The 25,916-nt window shown below is 35.3% G+C and overlaps 1 protein-coding gene across 15 annotated transcripts in view; it reads left to right on the top strand.

The window, feature by feature from the left end:
- Positions 1-25,916, top strand: part of LOC108710147 (collagen alpha-1(XXV) chain) — a 240,338-nt gene that overhangs the window by 124,830 nt on the left and 89,592 nt on the right. For all 15 annotated transcript variants that reach the window (XM_018251275.2, XM_018251222.2, XM_041590048.1 and 12 more), the window contains exons 3-4: positions 11,142-11,186; positions 13,469-13,476. In XM_018251275.2, the coding sequence (XP_018106764.1) occupies positions 11,142-11,186; positions 13,469-13,476 (53 nt within the window). The remainder of the gene's footprint in view (positions 1-11,141; positions 11,187-13,468; positions 13,477-25,916) is intronic.

The raw sequence follows: 25,916 nt of genomic DNA, 5'->3' as shown, positions 1-25,916 counted from the left end.
TGGCAAAGTTTGCAGCTTCATTGTTGGTGCCTGAGAAATGGTCCATGAACTTTCTTTATTCCCCACTTGAAATTACATTTGGATTTTGATTGTAAAAAAAAAATAACAAACTGCTCTAACCAGTTTAGGCTGCAATGTTCTCGCTAAGCTTAATAAATGTGAGAAATCCTGTATTTAGGAAAACACATTATTTAGTGACAGATTTTTTGTTGTTGTTAGAATTCTCTGTTCCGTTTATTGAGTACATGCACAAGCAAACATGCTTTAAAATGACAGAAACTGGTAGCTCTAGCCAAGAGAGATGGGCTTTTTGATTTAGTATGATAAGGGGGTAGATTTCAACACAAAAAAATATCGTATTTTTGCTTTTATATGTTGAATTTCTCCCTGTCTGTGCATTAATGCTGAGTCCGCAGAACAGTGAACTTTCACTAAGATGCATTGGAGTCCAGAGGAAGGTGAAATTAAAGGTTCAGGTGTTTTTGTTGGGGCTGGTCTGGATGGTGCACAGGTTTTTGCACAGGTCTCCTGCTCCTTCTAATTGGCACTTGCTAGATGGCAATGTAATACCAATGGTGTGCCATTCTCAAACAGTCAAAATTGTAGCACGGATTGCAGGGAAAAAATGGCTGCTGGCAGAACTGCGAGTGTCGTCACAAACTGTACTGTGCAAAAAAAGTTCACTCTCTATTCAATTACACATCTTTGCAGATGTATTACAGATATGGGATCTGTTATCCAGAATGCTCAGGTCCTGGGGTTTTCTTTTTCCGTAATTTGGATCTTCATACCTTGTCTACTAGAAAATCATTTAAACATTAAATAAACCCACAGGCTGGTGTACAAGGTACTGTTTTATTATTATTGCAGAAAACAAGGATATAGAAAAATCTGGATTACTTGGATATGATGGGGCAGATTTACCAAAGGACGAAGTAGCTAATGCTAGCATCAATTCAAAAGCGTTACCGCCCGCAAGCACATTGGCAATTTACTAACAGGCGCAGGCACAAATTCCCCCTTCGAAAGAGACAGTCACTGGCGGTCATTCACACTCTATCGCCATCTCAGACCAGGCGAAGTGCATTAAAGTAGCTAGATCTTCCTCAATCTTCTGTCACTTACATTATATTCTGTGAGACGAAAATGCATCAAAGTCCAAAAAACTGTGGGGTCCTTTTTTCAGCCTGATTGCCTGCAAAAGACCTAACTTGAACTTTTTTTGGAACATTAATTTTACAGTGGGCACATGTGTAGGGCATTAGAATAACTCTATTGTCTTTATTAAGGTTCCCTGGACATGTGTTTTAAAACGTGTAATTTGTAAGTACTGAATATGCACCAACATTTAACATAAAAACGTCCATACAACTTTAAATTTCCTGCCCTATGCAAATTGACATAAACGCAAGATTCCTAGCGAAGTTTTGCTAGGCAGAAATGAACGCTTCTGCATCTTCACTATCAAATGCTCGCATTGGCGAAGTAACGCTAGCGAAAAGTCGCCAGTGTTCGGCGCCTACAACGAGACTCTGCATTTTAGTGAATTAGTGTAGTCAGATCTCATTTTCGCCTTGTGCTGGGTGCGAAGTGGACGATGGCGAATTTCCGCCGGTTAGATAATCTGCCCCTATGGGAGATGGTCTACCCATAATTCTGAACTTTCTGGATAACTGGTTTTTAGATAACAGATCCCGTACCTGTACTTCCTGTGCTCACTTTGTCACGTCTGACTTGCACATGATCATGAAAACAAATTATTCAATATCTATCATCACAAAAATGTATGCATTGGTAAATCATGTGCAAAATGTGTCATACGCTATTTATCGGACATTCACTATTACAGTAGAATAAAATTGTAATTTACATGCATATTAGCACTTTGCATTCATAAATAAGTCCTCGTAAATGTTACGTAGATTGATAATATTGAGCAATTTCAAATACATGTGAAATGTGTATTTCAGACTCTGCCCACTTCCTCTAGTCATTTGTATCCAGAGCAGCCATACAATTTATTAGCTGGTAGGTGCTACTGCTTCCACAGAGCGGGGATTGAAAAGAGCCAACTACTGTTTCATATCTTTCAGGATGTGCTCAGGCTAATGTACAAAACAGAGAGTGAAATGTATTCATGTGGGGGAACATTTTTCCCTTTTTTCCCCATTTTTTCAAATAACTCACTTAACATTTTTGTAAATCCACTTTGAGATTGCAAAGACCATCCTTTTAAGCTGTTATAGGAAACAAATGTTGACAGAGGAGTATTCAAGGCTTAAGCCCTCAAGAGATATAACCATACAGGCTTAGCTTTATGAGGCAGGATTCCAAACCACCATATAGTGCTGGGTTATTCCATTAGACTAGTTGGACTCTGATGATAGGCCAGGAATTGAGTCATGCACATGTAAGAATTTTGCTTTGTGATACAGACAAGTAAGAAATTGTTTCATTAGTGTTTATGAAACCCCTATTAAATGTCAGCCCTTGTAGCGCTTTTACCAATTGACACACTTGGAGTGATCTTTTTCTGCTGCGTAACTGACACAGAAAAGTCATCATTCTTTGTGATAAACGCTAATGCCGCCTCTGTCTCGTATTGCTAATACGTCGCAAGGGTAATTAAACAAAAATGTCAGTTTCCTTTTAACTTTGTATTTAAAAGTTTGTGTGTTAATATCTTGGCATTATTTTTTAAGTGAAATCGTTCTTTTAGATCTACAGTTTAATGATTTACCCTTTTGCCTTTTGTTAACAATAGCCAGATTATCAAGAACAATTCTAAAAAAAAACGGCAGTTTTTCGTTTCCCTTTTACAATGTAAATTAAAGCTTGTGTGTTAATATTCTCGTCTTGGTTTTATCTGGATTTGGCATTCTTATCTATTTTATCATCTATTATTTGGAATATTTGGGACTAGGAGATTCCTGGATTAGGGATCTTTGTGTAATTTAAATTATTACCCAATTAAATAAAGCCGATAGGAATATTTTGCCACTAACATGGATTTATGCTGCTTAGTAAGGGTCAGCTAAAAGAGAAAAAAGATAGCATTTTTAATCAATTAGAATAATATGCTTATAATGGGCTCTATGGGAGACGGCCTTCCCATTATTTGGAGCTTTGTAAATAATGGATCAAATCCGTTAGGGTTTTTTATACTTATTTATTATTACATTTTCCTGAAAATTTGCTTTGGGTAAAAAAAAATTTTCATACGATTTTCACGATTTTTTCAGAGTTGTCACCCGAAAACTGTGAAAACTTTAGGGTATGTCACAAAACCAAGCGCACATCAAAAAATCATTGGGACTTCTCCCATTGACTTATATGACTTCTCCCATTGACTTATATGAGATGCCGGATTTTCAGATTTGGACTTTTCTATCCTCAGGGTTTAATAAATTCTGAAAAATTTGTGATTTTTTAAAAAGTCCAATTTTATTAAAAAAGATCACAAATTTTTCATGATTTTTGCTTTTGGAGTTTACTAAATAACCCCCTTAATACAATGGTTGAGGGGCTATGTTGGGGTGCCAGCCTTCCTGCAATACGCTGGGTGCAAAAAAAAAGCTTTGAATCTGAATAATATGTTTAATTAGCAGTGCAGCAGTACAAGCTGAATGTTCCAAAGGCTTGTCACTTCACACAAAGCCATTTCTGTATTTCTGCAAATTGAAAGTCCATGCCCTCTAGGATTTATCCTGCCTCCATCTGGAAGAGTGAATACCGTGCTAATGTCTAAAGTGTTTAACAAGATGTAAAAAAGTTAGCCATCAAGCATCTGACTTGTAAAACATCATTGCCTAGACTGACATCACATGTGACAGTCTGTGCTTTGCAGCAGGAAATGTCTGGCCAGTTTTAATGGCACTAAAGGTTTCTGAAGTCGGGATGAGTTATTTTCGCTGTCACAGCTGCTGTGAGATATAACCATGGTCTAAAGGAAATGTAAAGGTTGTAATATTAAAGTGTGTGTGTATATATATATATATATATATATATATATATATATATATATATATATATATATATATATATATATATATATATATATATATATATATATATATATATATATATATATATATATATATATATATATATATATATATATATATATATATGTGTGTGTGTGTGTGTGTGTGTGTGTGTGTGTGTGTTCTTACATGCACCAGCATACAGGGGCATTTCAGCTTTCTGTGCCACCCTAAGGCAGCCAAAGTGCTGAGAGCCTATGATTAAGTATTGATACGAAATGCGTAAGGCTGTACCTGCTGCACTGAAATAAAAATACTTTTTTACTGACGTCTGCTTGGAGGATTGGTCTTTGAAAGTGCCTGCTCATCTTGTCTACATGGTTATCCGCTCCCTCAGCTGAAGGTTCAGGGCGGTGCACCTGGATCCCCTCTCTAAATTGGTGAGTTTTTTTTTTACTTCACAGTGTGTATTAATCATTTTTAAAGTGCTGACACCACCTCACCCTTCTGAGCCGAACTTTTCAATGTCAGAGCAGGGCAGGACTTATTTGTAGACCCAAAATTCTGTTTTAAGAATTTCAGCTCTTAAGGTTACAGGGGCAGCTTTTTGTACCCCTGGTAACTTCAGAGGTGCTGCCACCTGAGGTAGATTTCTCAAAATTAAATGCCCATTGGTTGTTACAGATGAAAGCACTGAGCAATTGATTACCATTATTAGTAAGCTCAAGCTGCCCAATATTTCTAATAGACTTATACTAAACTTCCGCTTCAGGTTTCCAGGGGCCACCAGGGCTGCACCTCAAGGGCCCCTCCCAGCCCCACAAACCCCCAGTTGCAACCCCCTCTGCTTTCCCTTCCCAGCACATACCTTGTTTCTTGTTCTCAAGGCAGAAATCTGTGCTGGGGAGGTCAGAGGGCAGCACACAAGATGTCATGTGGGGAGCAGGTCTGGTTTGGCGGTTGGGCCCTCCAGGTTTTTTCCTGGTGTCCTACCAGCCCAATCCGACCCTGAATGCTTTTTGAGTACAATAGTTACAATATTTACTAGGTATATATTTAAAAAAAAAATATTTGCTAATCAAAATTATCGGGTGAAGTTGCTATTGAGTTGTTTTCTGTTCCTATAAAAAGTCTGGCCTGGTGATGCCCCATAAAACTCTCAATGTATCACATAGGACTGGATTTCTTTATTTGGCATCTGCTGCTGTCTGAATAATTCAGCGTAACTGCATTCAAAATGATTTAACTACCTCACTGAAAGAAATGATTTCCAAATGACAAACTACTCAGAAGGCTGGCACCGTTTCACAAACAGGTTACTGCACCTACTAACTTTGTGCTGGAGGATTAGATTGAACACAAACAGTGGGAAACTTTATGACAGGTCACATATTAGCTTTACAGCACTTGACATCTGGAAATGTTACAGCTTTTTTTCTTTTATAAAAGGTATGATATGAACATTCAATACATGTGAAATAAATCAGTTCAGTATTTCATTTTCTGTTTCATTTTTCATAGCTTTTTTTTTTATCCTGAGGAAATGTTCTTTGTTTTTTATAATTCTTTCAATCATATTTTCTGACAATGTTAGCAAATTTTCTGAAGTGCATTGCTCCAAAATGGAGCTATGATGTAAGGTTATCCCATGGCTTTCCACTGTTTAACTCACAATCATTAATCTTTATTGAAATGGTTTATTCCCCGTAGAGTACAATTTCTTTTTAACATAAGAGCTTTGAAATTGAAGTAGACACCCAACAAACCAAATATTTCATACTGAAATATAAGATGGCAATATGAGGCGCCAAAGCCAATATCAATGTCCTAATACACTCATTTAATGATATAACAGGAATGACATGCTGTAGCTCCTGATATGTGTTAACTAAGTCCTGTCTTACTTATTCATACTTAGGGTTGTATTGTTCAGACTTGTGGGCACCTCTGCTAAGACACCAGCTGTCCAGCTGAAACTCTTGGGCTTTAATGTAAGTCCTGACTTCACCTTCCAGCAGATTTTATTATGATGTAACAATAACACAAAATAATAATGATTTGTGCATTAACAAAGAAGCAAAAAAAGAATAAAAATAAGGATTATTACACCTTTTCCTCAAAATTAGAAGTCAACATAGTATCCTCTTTAAGAGTCCTTGAAATCCCATCCGATGGAAAAGACTGCAAATGGAAATCTTCCCGGAAATGTTAACCAACTCTATAAACTGCTTCAACTAATTTACTTGCACAGAAGTATGTAGGGAACAAAGTTATAGACTCGTTCATTTAGCTTACAAAAACCTTCAGCTCAAAAAACACAATTTTACATAACAGATGCCCTTAATGCAACAAACCAGTACCCAATACATTCTATCTCTTATGGAACTGTTCTAATATTAAAAGCTTTTGGCAAGAAGTAAAGAATCATCTGAATACTAAAGTATGCTCTAAGTATACAGTAAACTAACCCAAAAGGTGCCATATTAAATCTCTCAGAGGACTCAATGAAATCATCCCATTACATTCTTCAGCCTAAATTTGGGAACATTTCCTACTCTTTAAATTACAAAAAAGAAAATGTCCTACTCTTTACATTACACAAAATTAATGTTAATTGCAGCTAAGAGGATTATCCTTAAAAAGGTAATTAAATCAAACCCTCCAGATATGACGGATGTCATCACAGAGCTAAAATGCCTATGCACTAACTAAGCCATTGCTTTCAAATTTGACAAAATAGAAAATTTTCCTGGGCAAACTTTCCTAAAATGATAGAACTAAGTTGGACTCAATTTTCTATTCACCGTAGTTCCATGAAACCCTTATAATATTGCATTTGCTTTTACTATTACGAAAATAACAAAGTTAAATCTGGACGATATCTTAGACAATAGTCCAACAATAGCCAGTCTCATTAAAATATTGACTTTTACTTTTTGTTGTACTAGAAACTTGATCTATTTGAATTTAAAATGTATATTTTATTAGAGTGTTTGTATTATTAACCTTATTTGCATGCTTTTTATGTTGCTGTTGTAATTACCTATTTACAAAATAAAATGTAAATTAAAAAAAAGTGCCCTTGAACCTGATAATATCTTTAGTGTTACCTCTAATAGCCAGCAACGTTATATGCAAATTCCTAAATACTACTTCCACTTAAGGACTTAAAGGGATTGATCACATTTGAGTTACTTTTTTATATGATGTAGAGAGTGATATTCTGAGACAATTTGCAACTGGTTTTCATTTTTTTTTTGCATTTTTTGAACTAACTTTTTATTCAACAGCTCTACAATTTGAAGTTTCAGCTGGTTACTAGGGTCCAAATAACCCTAGCAATCATGCACTGATTTAAATAAGTGACTGTAATATGAATGGGAGAGGCCTAAATAAAGTAGTATAGTACTATATAAAGTAGTAAACATGCCAAATACTGTATAATACTATATAAAGGCATATTCATTGAAGATACAAAAGGAGGGAAGAGAACATTACTGGTATCTATTATCCAGAAACCTATTATCCAGAAAGCTCCAAGTTACAGGGAGTTTGTCTCCCATAGACCATTTAAATGAAATAATTGAAGTTTTAAAAAATGATTTCCTTTTTCTCTGTAATAATAAAATGGTACATTGTACTTGATCCAAGCTAAGATATAATGAATCCTTATTGGAGGCAAAATAATCCTACTGGGTTTATTTAATTTATTTTTTTAGTAGACTTATGGTATGGCGATCCAAATTACAGAAAGATCTTAACAGGTCCCATGCCTGTACTGAAACCAAATCCAAAAGGTTGTTGACTTGTTTGTTGGCATAGGTTAGTCACATATACATTCTGTTTTTAATATACCAGTTAGTTGGATTGTGCATGTTTTGCAGCCCATGGGAAATGTACAGATGACATGTGCGTAGCATTATGCCTTACAGTCCTTGCTCTTTGACCAGGCTCTTGTTCAAGTAACTACACCATTACAAAGAGCTTTTGTCAGAGCTGTTCTATTTATTACAAGTATTTCCACTAAAACCTTTATTTTACCACTAATCATTTTCTTCTCCTGTCCACAGTTCTTTTTTTATTAGAAATAAAGGAAAATGAATGGCAATATAGCGTGAACTTGGGCAGTTGAGGATGTGACATCATCGTAGTACAGTATGTAGGGACATAGTCTCTATATCAGTATAACAGAATGCATTTCAGCACACAATAATGATTACAGGCTGCCTCCTCTATTCCCTTCCTTTCAATTTTAGCAAGAAATCATGACATTTTCAAGAACGCTGATGCATGTGGTCATTACAAAACAGTGTCAACATTGATGAGAAAGATTCTCAATGCGTCTGTTCTCTTGAGAGATTGCTGCTGCCTTTCCTCAAAAAGTAATTCTTTGATTACTGCAGACAGGCTTCATAAGCCCACACACAAGTGGAGCTTTTTTTTCCTTGGGTGACATTTTAGGACCTTTGACAGTTATTTTTTTTAACACTAAGCTATATCCACACATTCTCAGATGCAAACAGAAGAAGCACAATCTTTTCATGCCAAAACTCCACAACTCCACCTTCCTCAAGGTGCCCCGCGGTTCTTTTCAATGCACTGCTTCCTACAGTCCAAGTAATTGAATGTAGGATTGAAAGAGAAGTTAAGAAGGCCTAACAGGGAGATTGAAAGAGAAGTTACCCTTTTAAACACTCATGTTTTATAAAATGTAGGATTGCATAGGGTTGCAATAAATAATTATATTGTTACCAACTCATGTTACAAACTAATTATGACTATGTTACCCAGATTCTATCCTAGACTGACACTCAATAGTGCAGGTTTATAAATATATAAAGTTTTATAAATATATAAATGGAATTGATGAGTTGCTTTTATGAGGCTAAACAACTTTATTCCTTCCTCTTTTACTATATCATTGTGAGCAAGATAGCATTAGCTTGTGTGTAATTTAGTGCTTCTGTATTTGTGATTATTTAAACTCTTTACTTTGGTGTCAATGTTTTCATTAGCTTTTTCGTTATTGTATGATGGCCTTAGCAATTATTGTTATACCAGTTACACAAAAGTGAATCTGTTAAGCATATCTGACAAAGGCCATACTTGACAGAGTTATCCACTCTCTGAAAAAAAGAATCACTGCCACTAATGTAAAAATGAACTTCCATATATAAGATCTAGGGACAAGTTGCAGTAAAGACGGCATTTCCCGTATGATCTAACAATAGTATGTCTGGTTGTTATGAGATGTTGATCTCAACTAAAGACCTGTGCTCAATATTTTTATATATTCTTGTACCTGAAAAAGTTATTGATAATAATTAAAGCAACTTAGTTTTCAATATTGTCAATTTTATTTCTCAGACCAGGAATTAATCGGCAAAAGCCACATCAGATATCTTTAGGAGAACTATTGTGAAAATTAAAATTTAATACAAGCGTCAGCATACTGAAATAAGAAACTTTGTGAATACAATCAGTTAAATATTCGGAAACGTTTCAAGTTATGTTCACTATCCCTCTCTCAGCATCTGTTTTGCTTTATTCTGTCTTCATGCAGCAATTGGATGTCAGATATTCATTGACAGTTAGATCCAATATATCTTATGGGGGGGGCTCCCTTTCCTAGCAGATGTATTAGAGCTCATTCAAATAACTGATTCCAGTACAATCAAAGTCTAACAATAATAACTGCCTTTTGCACAAATTCTGCATGTAGAGAGACATGATGTCTGCTGATTTTAATAGAGTGAGCTCTAATACATCTTCTAGGCAAAAGGAGCCCCCCTGTATTGGATCTAAAGGTGGCCATAGACGCACAGATAATATTTTACTAAACAAATTTTTGTACGATATTCAGTACGTAAATGATGGGAAAAGAGCCGACCGTTATCGGCAGAAGACTTGGATATCAATCAGCTCGTTGATCAGTCTAGACAGAAAATTTTGACCGGGTGCCTTTGAAGGGACCCAAACATCGGCCATTGTTTAGTGCTGAATCGTTAGATACAGGTAGAATTCTATTGTTTCTAACTGTATATCTGATGATTTAGCTCTACACGTGTGTATTGAAATGAACGATCTTTCTTGGAAAGATCTTTTCCAAGAAAGATCGTAATTGTTATGTCTATGGCCACCTTAACTGTCAATGAATATCTGACACCCAACTCCTGCATGAAGACAAAATGAAGAGAAACAGATACTGAGAGAGGAGCAGTGAAGATAAACTTGATTATTTCAGAAACATTACAGAATTTTCAATTGATTGTATTTAGAAAGTTTCTTATTTCAGTATGATGAAGCTTATATTAAATTTTAATTTTTGCAATAGTGCCCCTTTTTTGTGTTCTAGGTTTTGTTTATGAGGAGTTCCAAAGTTCTAGTTGAGCTAAGAGCTAAACTATTTTAAAAAAAAAAAGCCAAAGTAATGACAAAAAGGCGTTGAAGAAATAGAAAAAGACGCTGAACACCCATAGAGTGATTGTACAGTAGCTTTAAAAATGTAACACTGTTTTAGTTACTCCAGTAACTAAATTAAGGTTTTAGCGGATACTTCATTCTACTTTTCATTAATAATGGATGATCCAGTCACTAATTGCATATCATTAGCAATAATGATAAAATTATTAAATACGCTTATATATAATTTACAAGGCTCCAGCCTTTACTTTCTTGGTGTTTAAGATGTCAGAGGTTAAACTGGCAAGGTTAATATAGGCTTTAGATCCAAAATACAGAGACAATACAAATGACTTGCAATTGAATTGTTTACTTAAACTTAAATCAGAGACTGGCAATGTCACAAGCTATTCTGAAGTCATATTTCTAAACAGATGAGCTGGGAGTTCTGTAATAAAATACCTGTATGTTGCCAACCACAGAATTTTGGGTTTCTGGTCTGCAATATTGGAGGCAATGTTTGTGCCAGTGCCAATATTCATAACATTGCAAATTCTTGCTTCAGTTTTGTTCTAACTATAACGGCAATGGATTACTGGCCTGGGAATACGTTGCCCATTACTGTACTAGGTGTACATTGGAAAGTAAGGTATAGAAAGTAACCAGTGTTATGATCTCCATGTTTACTATACCAAATAAATGTTAATAATTAATTAATTCTTGCCAAATTAAAATAAATATTTATTTATTTTTCAGGCCCACCTGGACAGCGAGGAAAAAGGGGAAGAAGAGGTGAACCTGGTAAGTAATTCTGTTTCATTGTATTTAAATACAAAGGTTTGTGCTCTGACAACAGCTGGAGCACATGAGATTGACGATTGATGAAAGGTACCTTAGAGAATTGAATCTAAAGAATTTGATTTTTGTTAATTTGCGGGTTTTCACCTGATTATGAAGACCCACCAAAGCTACAATGACAATAATATAACATTTCAATGTTTAAACATATATTACCAGCATGTAGAACTGCACATGCCAATTGGTTATGAGAAAACACTCTTCTAAATATACTTAATAAATGCTGTGCTGATATGCTTTACCATTTTGAAAATAAATCCGAGAGCAATGTGTCTGCTTAGCCTCATAAAACAAATCCTGCACAGGAAGGTAATTTTTCAGCAAAGAAAACTATTTTACTGGTCTATGAATCAACCTTGCAAAAAAGAAATTCAATATCAAACGTGAATTAAAGATACATCTGTTAGCGCTTTTGTGCTGTCCCAGCATCTTGTATTACTCAGAAATCAGAGCAAGGCAGAGAAGCTAATTGAAAGCATTGATTGGGAAGTTGTGGCCGTTTGGCTTAATAAGACTGCAAATACTGAGTTTGATTGGCAAACCATTTGTTTCACAGTCCCCTGAAGGTACACTTTATGGAGGCATGCAGACTGCACTAATCAGTGCAAGGTGAAGATATCATGTCACAATGTGTGACATTTTAATAGCTACTCATTTATTGTGTTCTTGTGGAGGCAGGTGATGAAAGCAAATCTCCAGATGATCACATGAAATACACTGTATGCATGCTAGCAAGGGAAGCAACATAAGCTTGATTCAAATGAAATTGATTCCCTGAGCATTTCTGAGCTCAGGATTGTAGACAGCGTTACTATAATAATTGAAGAAAATAGTTTGTACAGTCCTGATTTAAGAGAAAAAAGTTACTTTAAGTGGGTGGACTTATAAATAATAGGTATTGCAGGAATGTATTCAAATAATTGCTGCCTAGGTTTGCCTCCTGGCTGATGTTGCTGGCCTTTCAGTCAACTAATGCTTGGTGCCAATATTTTAATAGGATACAAAAATAGAAATATCTAAGTGGCTTATTTATTATGCTGTGTAAAATGAATCTTTTCAAAAAAAGTGGTGTAAAAATCTGTGTAAAGTATATGGCAAATCCAAGCGCCAGATTTGAGGCCATTATTACTTGCCACTTCAGACCTCATCTAATCCATTAGTTAAAGGGATTGTTCACCTTTAAATGAACTTTTAGTATGATGTAGAGAGTGATATTCTGAGACAATTTGCAATTGGGTTTTAATTGTTTTGTTATTTGTGTTTTTTGAGTTATTTAGCTTTTTATTCAGCAGCTCTCCAGTTTGCAATTTCAGCAGTGTGGCTGATAGATTCCAAATCACCCTAGCAACCATGCATTGCTTTGAATAAGAGACTGGAATATAAATAGGAGAGGGCCTGAATAGAAAGAAGAGTAATAAAAAGAAACAATAACAATTAAATTGCAGCATTACAGAGCATTTGTTTGAAAGCTTGAAAGCGTCAGAAGAAGAAGGCAAATAATTAAAAAAACTATAAAAAATAAAGACCAATTACAAAGTTGCTTAGAATGAGCCATTCTATAACATAGCAAAAGTTAATTTAAAGGTGAACCACCCCTTTAATAGGGAAAATTAAAGTAGCAAGCAATTTCTGGCATTATCTAGGTAAAAAGGTGCGATGGATGATCGCCATATTGTCACATTTTTAACTGGGTGCTTACAGTTAAGCCGGATTTGTTCAAGTAGGTAAGTTGCTGCTGAAAATCAGTTCAAAGATTAATAAGCAAGACTTTTTTCAAGCAGCAATGCCTGGCGATGTCTGGCGAATTGGAATGACATTTCTTACATAGCTCAATAAATAGACACCTTAGTCTTTCTATTGGTTTACTGAGATTTGATGCATGCTGAATCTGGTGTGGACCATTAGGACAGTTAGATATCAACCAACAAACAATACAGCAGGGATTTCAGACTTGCATCCCAACTGTTATAAAACACAACTCCAAGCTTCTCAGCCCAACCTTTTGACATACCTGCAATCAACTGTATGATTCCTAAGATAAATGGCAAGGTCATACCACAGCTCTATTAAAAGTACAGCTTCTTCAAATATAGCCCTTGTAAAGACAGTGAGGGATGAGGGAAATAGATCATGGATGTGACCTTGTAGAATAAGATGCGATACGATTTTGTTGTTATTAGTCTTAATATTGCCTTGCTAACTATATTTTTTTCTTTTCTTTTTAGGACCTCCTGTAAGTATTTTGTATCATTTTCTCATGGTAAAATTGTATTGAAGGCTTGCAGATATTCAAACAATTGTAAGTTGTTTCACATATATATTTTAATAATTTGTTGGCTTTGGCAGAATAATGACGTGGTTTTGGTCTGTGCAGTACACTAGGCATTACGTTTTTCTGTAGCTGTGTAAGAGTTTCTGTAACCAAGAGAGTAAGGCATTGCTTCCAATATACAATATATGTATCTTATATTAAAAAAAATTCACTCCAGTCCATTTAAATATTTCAGCTATCTTATTTCCCACACTGCAGGTGTATGGAAATGAAGCTCAAATTCTTTAGGCATCTCTGTCCCAGTTTCTCCGAATCTCCCATTTCTTTTGAAACATATAATTAATTTTTTTTGTTATTTTCATTTTCTCATCACTAATAAGACAGTACTTTGTTCTGGAACCTTAATAACCCAGCATAAATATATATTGTTTGCAATCATACAGTATTTGGTTTATTGAAGGTTTTTAGCAGATGTAAGGGTTAGTGGTCCCAGTAATTCAGGGATGTCCATCTTGCCACCTTAATAGGGATCTAAGGCCTGAACATTCATGGTGTAAATGTACAATACGTAGCGTATCCTCTAAGCACTTTTGCTGTTTACATTCATTTTCAATATTTTGTAGTTCCTTATATAAGCAGTTTTTTTCGGAGTGTACCAGACTTTAAGCTCAGACAATTTTTTAAAGGTCTGAATATAAGTCAGCCTAATTGTCTATGCACTTTCTGTGCAATACCTGTCATTTAACACTAGGGCCATTTAACACCAGGGTTGCTGACTTTTTTGATTTTAGAGACAGCTGTTGAGCCAAAAGTCTGGTATTAACAGTGTAAAATGTTTAAACAAATATCCCAGAATCCAGAAAAAATAGAATATGAATGTATAATTCAAAAGTGCTCAGAGAAGCACTATATGTAAGTCTATGTAATTTTATTGTTTTGGGTTTAGATCACTTTTGAGTAATCGCAGTACTAAAACATTTGCATTGTGCACCCCCAAAAGAGATAATATTTGTCTTGTTTTCACCGTTTTCAGCGGTGGAGCGGAATGGGGTTTTCTAACAACTATAAAAGAACACACCCCATGATCCATCCAGCAAAATATGGCCCACAAATGTAGTTTGACATAAAAGGGCATGTACATTTTTATGTATAAAAAATAAAAAATGGAAAATCTTTTAAAAAGGAGGTTTATGTTTTGCATCACAAGAATGCTGTACAGAAACAATTATAAAATGACCCTTCTTTAAAAGTTAGAAAGAAGTTTAGAATTTCTTTAAAAACTTTTGGGCTTTTAACAGAAGAAAATTAATTTTGAAAATGTAGAACTGTAGTACAATGTCATGTGCTGTATAATAGCAGTATATCTTTCAGTAGGTGTAGCACAGTTCACAGAAATAAATCAGGTTCTTATTGTTCTTTCCATAGATTGGAAGGAGCCGTGGTCTTTACAGTTCAACATTCTTTGATTTCATCCTCTGTTCCACCCCCTGCTGAGTTACTGAATGAGATATTACAATTAATGTTCACTTTACTGTAGAAATCTTGCAGAATAAGACCCACCTGGCTCTAATTACAATGTATTTTTTGGAGAAGAAATACTGTAATTGCAGTTCAGTGCAGGCCTGTTTTTAAGAGAGTCCAGGCAAAGCTGACCCCTGAAATATATCTAGGAGAATATAATAGAGTAAACGTTTTGTTTGGTAGTTTTAAAATTACCTTAAAAACCACTGAAACATACATACATAGTACTTACAATATACATGCATAAAATAATACACAATAAAGTGCAACAGTTACAAACAACAGAATAACAGATAATACGCATAACCTATAAACTAGTAACCACAATTCACACAATGCAGAACTCACCCAAACACAATGCACAGGACAATGAAAAAAATTGTAAAAGGAAAGGTAAAAGCCAAATGCGAAACAGATTGCTCATTCTAAGGGGGTTATTTACTAAACTCCGAATGCCAAAAGCCTGAAAAATTCATGTTTTTTAGTATAAAATCCGAATTTTTCTGGATTATTATTATTATACCCCGAGGATGGAAAAAGTCAGAATCCGAAAATCCAGCATCTCAGATCTGCCGAGGTTGCATATAAGTCAATGTGAGAAGTCCCAAAGATTTTTCGATGTATGATGGGTTCCGTGCAATAACCTGAAGATTTTGGGATTTTCGGGTAAAAGTCTGAAAAAATCTTTTCTGGTGGAAAATCCGTTAAATTCGTACGATTTGTATTCTTCACAATTTATACGGGTTTTTTTCAGCAAAGTGTATTAATAAATAAGGCAGATTTTTACAGAGTTTTTTTCAGAAAATATTGAGATAAATCCGAACTTTGATGAATAACCCCCTGTGCACTGCTCACATTTCATGTGGTTGGAATGTGTCACATGATGTAAGTAAAACTGTAAAACCAAACACACTTAGATGTGATAAGTAGATCATATAAAATGTCATTACTGCAATATTAGTTTGTAGGATGTTGTATAATACACAGAATACAAAATATATAATATATTGGTGGGTTAATATTATTATTTGCAAAAATTATTTTAAGCACTCATATTTTGCTTTATGCAAGGGCATCTGATCTAACAATCAGGTTTCTGAATTTCTGCTCACATACCAATCTATCAGTGTTTAAAGAATATAGTATTTCTCAGCATGTTAAATTATTCTGTGTAATACTGGTTTTATGTCTGTTGCCAGGGGTTTACATACCTCTGGCAACATTTGTAATACGTGGACTATTTTTTCAGAAAAAAACTAGACAACTAGACCTGTATCAAACTTTTTCACATTTTATCCTGTAATACATTTAAAGAGATACTGACATCAGAAAATAACCTTTTTTATTATCTATCATAATTTGAATGCTATTTATAATTTTGCGATAAAAGTATGTGCCTGATGCTTTTACAATACCTTTGTTACTACCCTGTTCATCTATGAGGGGGCTGCCATATTTGTGCAGCAGTAGTCAGTTAGGATTAGAAACTCTAACTGGCAGTTTAAGAAGGAACAGTCATGTTGGCAAAACAGTCAGGTTTAGGAACTTCAAGTGACAATTACTTACAAAAGCAGAACTGTCAGCGAAAAACCTACAGGTAACTTTTAGGGGCAGATTTATCAAGGGTCGAGTTTTGAGGGTTAAAAAACCCTCGAATTTGACCCTCGAAGTGAAATCTTCAGAATTCGAGTATAGAATTCGAAGGATTTTAGCCCAAAACGTTCAATCGAACGATCGAATAAAAATCGCTTGATCGAACGATAAAATCCTTCGAGTCGAACGATTCGAATGATTTTAAGTGATTGATCGAAGTTTTTTTATTCGACCCACAAAAACTCCCCATAGGCTAACATTGGACTTCGGTAGGTTTAAAATGGCGAAGTATGAAGTCAAAGTTTTTTTTAAAGAGACAGTACTTCGATTATCAAATGGTCGACCGATTTTTACTTCAAATCGTTCGAATCATTTGATTCTATCAAATTTGATCGAATTTGACCAATTCGATGGTCGAAGTACCCAAAAAAAACCTTCGTAATTCTAATATTTTTTTATTCTAATTATTCACTTGAGCTTAGTAAATCTGCCCCTTAATGTAGAATAATATTTTGAAAAGAAAATTTTTAGTAAAAGTAGTTAAGTACTGTTAGTAACTATAAGAAAAGGAACTGCAAAGAATATATAAAATAGTAAATGATTAATATAGACATAGCAAATAACAAAAACTTGCTGTTGTGTAGATATGCATAAGAATACCTTCTGGTATATGAATATTTGATGGTAGACCTGTTCCCTATGGAACAGTGATTCTTAACTAGAAAGGCTTGGACTGAAGCCAGGCAGAGCATTCACATGTAGAACTTTAAATCTCGGTGATCCATGTCTTTTTCAGCCTCTCTTCTGCCTTGTGGCACCCTAGTGTATAATGGAGGTTAAATAAGAAAAACATAAGCAATTCCCATTATTACTATACTTACTGTGCACTAATAAAGAGAGGTAAAACAATATACACCTCCATAAATCAGTTACTGTATTACCTTTACTGTACTCGTGTATTTTCTATGCAAACACATTTCATCCATTATCTCTCATCGCGTTTCTCTCTCACCACCAATACAGACTTCCTCCTATTTTTTCATTCTGCAAGAATATTATTGTCTGCTTGTCATTATTTTAAATCGGAAGTTAACCTTTAACTTAACTTTTAAGATGATGATGGGCCTAGTCTAAGCAACTTTGCACTCAGTCTTCCTTATTTATTGCATTGTGGTTTTCCGATGATCGTACTTCCTATTCTGTTTCTTTTTGGCCTTTAACTGAAAATTATATATGGTGTTGGATTCATTGTTCCAAGCAACGCCCAAAACCCTTCCCCATCTTCCATTCTTGCTTCCAATCTACTGTCTGACTGCTAAGGCATAAGTTGTAGACTTCCATGCCTCTTCTTATCCATTCTTTCTCCTCCACTATCTGAGCTTCACAAATGGTAATTTCGTCTATCCATTCTATCCTGCCTCCTCGATTTGGCCCATACATGCTTCTCTTCTTTTCCTTTCTCCTCATTTCAGTGTCAGTTGGATAGCAAGTATGTCAGTATTGAAATTATCTCTTTCCCCTCAGTTTCAATTACAACCTAGTTTGCTTTTGCTCCTTCTTTCTCTAATTCAAGAACAGTTTTGGTTCATTCATCCTCTCTTTGTCCATCCTTAATGTTAGACTTTTATGTCCTGATTTATCTTCACAGATGTCCTTCTCTTCCATAATATGATTGTTGCTGTCTAACAAGCATGCTTATGTCCTGATCTCCTTATGTCCTGATAGACAGAATAGCTATATATACTGTAGCTACTTCTCTGCTGCACTTTACTCCACATGTTTATTGCCCTTTCAGTGATCCCAACTTTCTATTTCTCACCTTTGGGCTGTCAGACCAGGCATAGATTTTGGGCCAAAAATGTACACTTTTTACAGTCTCATGCCAGTGGAGAAAATGTCTGGTGTGACATTAGAATTAATATTCTTACAGTCACATCATGTTACTATTTGTCTATTACTGTTTTTTCATATCACCTTTCTGTATTATTATAGTTTTTTGGGCTACTTCGACCATCGAATGGGCTACTTCGACCTTCGACTACTACTTCGACTTCGAATCGAACGATTCAAACTAAAAATCGTTTGACTATTCGACCATTCGATAGTCGAAGTACTGTCTCTTTAAGAAAAACTTCGACCCCCTACTTCGGCAGCTAAAAGCTACCGAAGTCAATGTTAGCCTATGGGGAAGGTCCCCATAGGCTTGCCTGAGATTTTTTGATCGAAGGATATTCCTTCGATCGTTGGATTAAAATCCTTCGAATCGTTCGATTCGAAGGATTTAATCGTTCGATCGAAGGAATAATCCTTCGATCGTTCGATCGCAGGATTTGCGCTAAATCGTTCGACTTCGATATTCGAAGTCGAACGATTTTAGTTCCTAGTCGAATATCGAGGGTTAATTAACCCTCGATATTCGACCCTTCATACATCTGCCCCTTAGTGTTGTCTAGAGCTTTAATGGCGCATGGCTTTATGTTCAGTGGGTTCAGATTGACAGAAAACTAACCCTCATATTGTATAAAAGACAGCACTGTATTTGTCCGTGTGCTGCTGTAAGCATTGGTCAGCAGATTGCCCCATACCCTTGCTGATCAGTGAATGCATAGTACAGTCGTTTTTTTAAGCTTTTTTTTTTATAGTTTTTATAGTTCCTCTGATAAAAGGCACAACATTTACCCAGGTGCAGTAGCCCAAAGTAACCAAACAATGAAAGCTTTCTCTTTAAAACAGGTGACCAGTAAATACCACCTGCTAACTGGTTGTCAAAGGTGACTAGACCTGCAGGATACATTCCATATTTTATTATATAACCGCTTTAGGATTTGGCCATATCTGAATTGTGCAAAAAGTGATAAGATTACGCCAAATTCCAAACCAAATCCTGGAAAGTGAATGTTACACAGACATGTTTATAGAGCAGTTTCATTTCTTGTTTTTTCTGGCCTTCTATTTTCAAGACCAACCCACCAGCCAGAAAAATACAAAAAAGCCTGAAGATTATTCCATAAATGTCAGCTTACTCTTTAGCTGGAATATTTCTTCCTATTCACTTACTACAGGTACGGGACCTGTTATCCAGAATGCTCGGGACCTGGGGTTTTCCGGATAATGTATCTTTCCGTAATTTGGGTCTTCATGACTTAAATCTACTAGAAATTCATTTAAACATTAAATAAACCAAATAGGCTGGTTTTGCTTCCAATAAGGATTAATTATATCTTAGTTGGGATCAAGTACAAGCTACTGTTTTATTATTACAGAGAAAAAGGAAATCATTTTTAAAAATTTGGATTATTTGGATAAAATGGGGTCTATGGGAGACAGACATTCCATAATTCGGAGCTTTCTGGATATCGGGTTTCCGGATAAGGGATCCTATACCACTATGAATTTCCAGAGAATTGCTTACAAATGCTCACTAGGGTGCCTTGAGGCATTTTGACACTATGAAAAGCAGTATCAGGTGAATAAAATGGTTTTTACCACTCTTTTACACCAGACGACTGAAGATGTGGTCAAAACATTCACTGTGACATTAGCCTTAACATATCCTGTAATATTGTATTTATATAACCATTCCTTTAATCGGTCAGTCTCTGAACATTTCTTAAGCATAAGCAAAACGGTTATGTTGTTACACTATATTCCCTTTTGATCAGTAAAAAAAAAATATTTCAAAATCAAAAATAGTTAAGAACAAATTCCATTGCATTGAAATCAACCTTTTGTTCAACACGATGTCTGTCCCATTTTTCCAAGCTAGGCACATAGTGATTATTAGATGAAAAGCTTTGTAAAGACTCAGCAGTATCAAGACCTGATTTTCTATTTTACCTCTGTAACAAAACTAGTCACTAGGTTTTCCATTATTGTAATGCCTGGAGAAATAGCATTATCCTTAACAGAGTGTTCTTTGATGTGAGGATGATATCTGTACTAATGTATTGCAAAAAAAACATGATTTACCATTGGAATTCTTTGCAGTAAAGTAATGCAGACATTTGTTCTTTTATCTGTAAAATGTGTGCCGCCTTGCCCTTTGCTATGCAATTAGTCACTTTTTCCACGGCCAATCATATCAATTTCACAGCTAATTCCTTTTGCATAAAAAAATGTTGATTTTAGTTATGTGTAGAGCTTTGATCAAGGACTACAAGTTTCATGTTTTCTGATTTCTGTTTTTTTACATAAAGTTGTTTGTATTGTAATATACGTAACTTTTTGTGACTCCTTATAGTTTTATAACAATGTAGGGGCAGATTTCACTATGCTTACTGCCAGCTGTTTTAAAACCTTCCTATTTGTTTAATGTGAAAATCAAATACAATTTTTTAAAACAAAACCTTCCTAACACTAGTTCACATTAGTTACACATTAGTTCTTCCATGATCATTCCTGCAATATACTTTTCATGGTTGCTTGCTTTTTGTAAATACGTTTGTATACACATAGTTCAATGTAGCATATATCGTAGTTGTTTAGGCACACACACTGAAAGCCATGGACACATAATGACATCCTCTGCCCAACCCTGACTCCTACATACAAGTTAATTCTCTTTTTTAATTTGACGTTTTATTGATTTTCTTTAAAAACAAATAAAGTTTTAGATACAAGGTATCTACAATAAGTACATACTCTTGTATATCTTGAATATTCTTCCACTGGGTTTGTATTTAATTGGGTATAGATATTGTTACTTTGCACACTGCCTTCTGTATTGTAAATGACTACTAATATATTATTCAGATACAGTTGAAATAATTGTGGTCAAATTATGTCTATGGCAGAGACACACTTTCATATTCGGGGAGATTAGTCGCCCCTGAAAGAAGAGGAGCGACTAATCTCCCCGAATCACTGAACTGCCTTCCTGCTAGAATGTAAATCACCGGGGGGATAGCACTCGGAGTGCTTTGTTTTCCAAAGTCTCCCGAAGTTTCCTCATGAAGCAACTTTGGGGCGGCTTCGGAAAACCAAGCGCTCCAAGTGCCATCACGTCGCCGATTTACATTCTAGTCTGTGGAAGGCAAGGGAAGGCAGTTTAAGGAGATTAGTTGCCCCCAAATTATTAATGTAAATAAAGGCGACCAATCCTATGGGGGTTGCATAGCATAAGAAGTTTATACTTTTGACTTAGTGGCTGTTTTGGATGAATTACTTTAAAAATTCTCATTCAGAGGAGACGGGTTTAATTCAGGGGTGCCCAAAAGGTAGATCGGGATCTACCAATAGACCTTTAATTGGTGATCAGTAGATCTCAAGGCACTGTCAACAAACAACTTGTCTAAATCACCCTCCTGTTTTATAATTTTTATTCAGATATTTACAGTACTATGTTAAATTTACATAAGAAATAGTTGTTTATTAAATATAGCAATATCTATTTTCCCATAAATCCGTATTATTTTCCATGGAACAGAACGCTAACAATGCATTTATGGATGTAGATCATAATGGAACAACATCACTAAAAGTAGACCTCGCCTTAGTAAAGTATGGGCACTCCTGGGTTAATGTATGTAGGCAACAGAACAATAAAGCCCTTAATGAAGAAAAGTAAGGGTCAAGATAAAGTTATACCCTGTTACTGTGGGTCAGTTGTTCAGAATGCAACTTTTGGAGCTAAGATAAGATTATAATAATATAATGATCAGATACAAAGAAGTCTGTGGACCCCTTGGCCATAATCAGAACCATAATAGTTTCTTGGAGGGCCATATCTGACCCAAAGGGGTCCAGTAGGATATTCTTATTCTTTGTAGTGATTGTGTATGTGTTTGGATGGAAGGCTCCACCGCCACAAAGAAGCTCCTGGAGAGCTCTGTGAGGCCTTTTGTTTGCATTCTGCTTCCTATTTCTCCAAACACAATCAAAACAAATCAGCATTCCCTGGAGAATATAATTAGTCTGTAACTGAGGGCAGGAAGGAGTTTGTTTATACAGAGGCTTCTTAGTAGGCTGTTGACTCCTTTTGATTCTGCATAGATGAATAAAAAGAAGAATGTGTCTTTACTTTCAGAATTTGACATCTTTAGCGCAAAAACATAGATACAGTTTTCTTAATTAAAATAATAGGCAAAATTAGTTCAGTAGAAACCCTATGCATTATGCTAATGTTGAAAATGCGTTGAACTGCACTGTAATGTTTTGGATGGGTGCATATTTCTGCAATATGACGATAAAGTGGAGCTTTTATTAGGTGTGGTCATTTAGTCGGAGAATACACTGTTTTCCCCATGTTTTATAGGAGATGTGTTTATTTTATATGACTGTGTAAACAGTATTGGATAACATTTGACATTTGTTTATGCAAAGCTTAGAACTCTAGCAATAAACAAAATGCTATCTAATTGCATTCTAAATAGCTTATCAGTCATAGAATAAGCAAACAGAGAGCAGTAATAGATAGTAGATTGCATGAAGCATCAAGTAGTAATTAGTCTAAATAAACTGGGCTTGCTGGGCAATCTTGAAAAGGTTTCACCACTCTTCTTAGCAGCTTCTTCATTTCAACTGAAGAATTGAAGGTGACGGCCAGCGTCAGTGGTGAAAACTTTTCAAGATTACTCAGGCCATTGCCATTGCCATACAAGGCCATTGTTTTAGACTTATCAGTAATTGATGCTGCATAACATTACCTGCTTGAAAAACTTTCACAGACACATTGCATAAGTAAAAGTAAAAACACAGACACACTGCATAAAAATAAGTAAAACAACTGGTGGTGGGTGATTTCTCTCACATGGTATTATTGCCAGTTATGAACAAAATAGAAGGCCTATGCAAATTAATGGCAAGCTGTCTTGCCAACCTCATTTATCCAATTTGCTCCGCAAAACACACTTTCCTGCCACACTGAGCCACAACATATGGTCCTGTTTGCAGTAAAATCTGATAATGCATCTTTATAAAGTCATAAAAGCATGCAGAAAAGAAATTAAATCATTTAAGCACAAATCATTATGATGGTACTGTCAGATATGGTAGAAGCACACATTACAAAATATTAACTCTAACTGGCTATTCCAGATGTCTTTTCAAAAACATGACAGTCAGCTATAAAATGAGTTTTGGATTAAGACAAGATCTAACATCTGCCTTTTGGATTTGTACCATAAATCGGTTTCTCTTCAGTGCTTGGCACTACTTGTGCATTACCTTGAAGTAGCTGAAATGCCAAAATAATCAGGTTTCACAAAGAGACTTTGTTTATACTTTATTTTAGTTGTTGTGGCTTTTCAAGGTCTGTATGCACATTTTCAGTGGAAATGTTTGCAGTTGGTAGATGAATTGCTTCCTCTAAATCTCCCCTGGCCCTATAATATCAATGGTATAATTGTATTTCAAACAAAAATGACTCATAATCGTCAGGGTCTGATGCACTTAACTGGCTTAGATGTTCCTGACTTTGGGAGAAACCACAAATATACTTTAGCAGTACTGTTTACCTAATTCTGCTTATCTCTTGCACAGATAAAATACATAATGGCAACCATTGTAAGGTCTCCTTTAGTTTAGTTTTTTGTAGGTGACATCACAAACATCTGGAAAGTATAACATATATAATCTGACATTGGTTGTTTTGTGTCTGTGGTCACAACAGGGAATATGATATGTAAATGTGTAAAAAGAAAAAAAGTAATTTATCACATAGATAGATAGATAATGGCTTAGTATATACAAATATTATGTAGTACGCCTTTATGGACTTTGAGGTCAATTTCTTAGACTGACGCTATTTGTTTTTATTTTTTTTATTAAAATGATAATCACTATCCCCATAAACGTATAATGATGTTCTCTCAATATGTTGGTTTTGGCATATATGAAACACCTGTAACTAATAATCTGACCACATGATAGAAATCCATCAAGAAACCATAATAAGCAGAAATAAAAAAAAATCAGAAATGGAAATAAAAATAAACAGAAATGGGAATAAAAGACACATAAGAATAAATCATAATGCATATGAGTATGACTTTAAGTTAAATATATCATATTAGTACTTTTTGTATATGAAACCAGTACGTATAATTAAAAGACATTGGTGACATCCAGGTAGCTGTAGATCAAGGGATTATAACAAACAAGACCATTGGTGTCAGAATTATGGATTTTTAACTGTTGACAATTCTTAATTGCCCACAAAAGCCCATAAATGCTGGGAATGCTGCCCATTCCATAAATTTGGCACCCCTGCATTATTAGATATGACTCTCTATGAATCATTTTTTGGTTGATATTAATGTCTGCTTATATGGGTTACCATATCTTTGGCAGAACTGAATATTTGAAACAGCTTGAGCAGGTTGGCTTTGCTTTTTCACTGAACAATTACTGGGTAATGGGCAGTTATTTTACCAGGACGTGCTTAGCAAGGGAGGGTTGTAGATGAATAATTATTCCCCTAAATGCTGAAAAATAATGCAGGCTTTCCAGGATGATGAAGCCTAAGTGTGACCAAATGTTTTGCCCCATAAATTGTGTTCTACTGAAGCCACAGTAGATAAATGAGAGAGGAAGTAGCATATCAGACTGGAAATGAAGGATATTTGCATTTGACATGAAGTTAATCTCTAAAATGTTATTTCTGTGTAGCACTCAGGCAGAGCTTCCTTGTCTTGAAATCATTTCCCCTATGTTAATACTTTAGTCTACACAAGCCAGCATCCTGCCCAAAGCTCCTGAGGAATTGTACTTTACCTGTACATCTGTTAGTATAATGCATTTCTGCACAGTACTCTTCATTTGCCCAAATTTCTATTAAGTATACTACAAAAAATGTTTTTGTCACAAATGAGTGAGTGATTCTTATAAACTGTCCCTAATCTCTCACTTTGAATTGGTTCTATGCTGCAAATGACTAAAATACAGAGCACTCTACCCTGTTAATGTGCCCAATGTATGTCCATGCTGTAGACCTGTGATATTTCAGTTACGCTCCTTTCTTTTATATTTTGTCGTTTTAGAAATTAATTAAATGTTACAAGTTTTTTTTGTGACAATGTCACCATTCCAGTTTAAGGGGCAAATTCATCAAGGGTCGAATTTCGAGGGGTTAAATCCCTTGAAATTCGACTGGGGAATAGAATGGAATAGAATTGAATAGGCAATTCGGGCGAATTTACGCGCTGGCGAATAGTCGAATTGTCGAATATTCGCCAGGCGAATAGGCGCTCGATCGAATATTCGCTCGAAGGATTTTCATTCAATCGAATGCCTTTTTATTAGATCAAAAACTTGGAAAACAAGCCTAAGGGACTTTCCCATAGGCTTTT

Source organism: Xenopus laevis, chromosome 1L (genome assembly GCF_017654675.1).
Source record: "Xenopus laevis strain J_2021 chromosome 1L, Xenopus_laevis_v10.1, whole genome shotgun sequence".
NCBI classification, from domain to species: domain Eukaryota; kingdom Metazoa; phylum Chordata; class Amphibia; order Anura; family Pipidae; genus Xenopus; species Xenopus laevis.
This window is presented reverse-complemented; position numbering and strand designations above follow the sequence as displayed.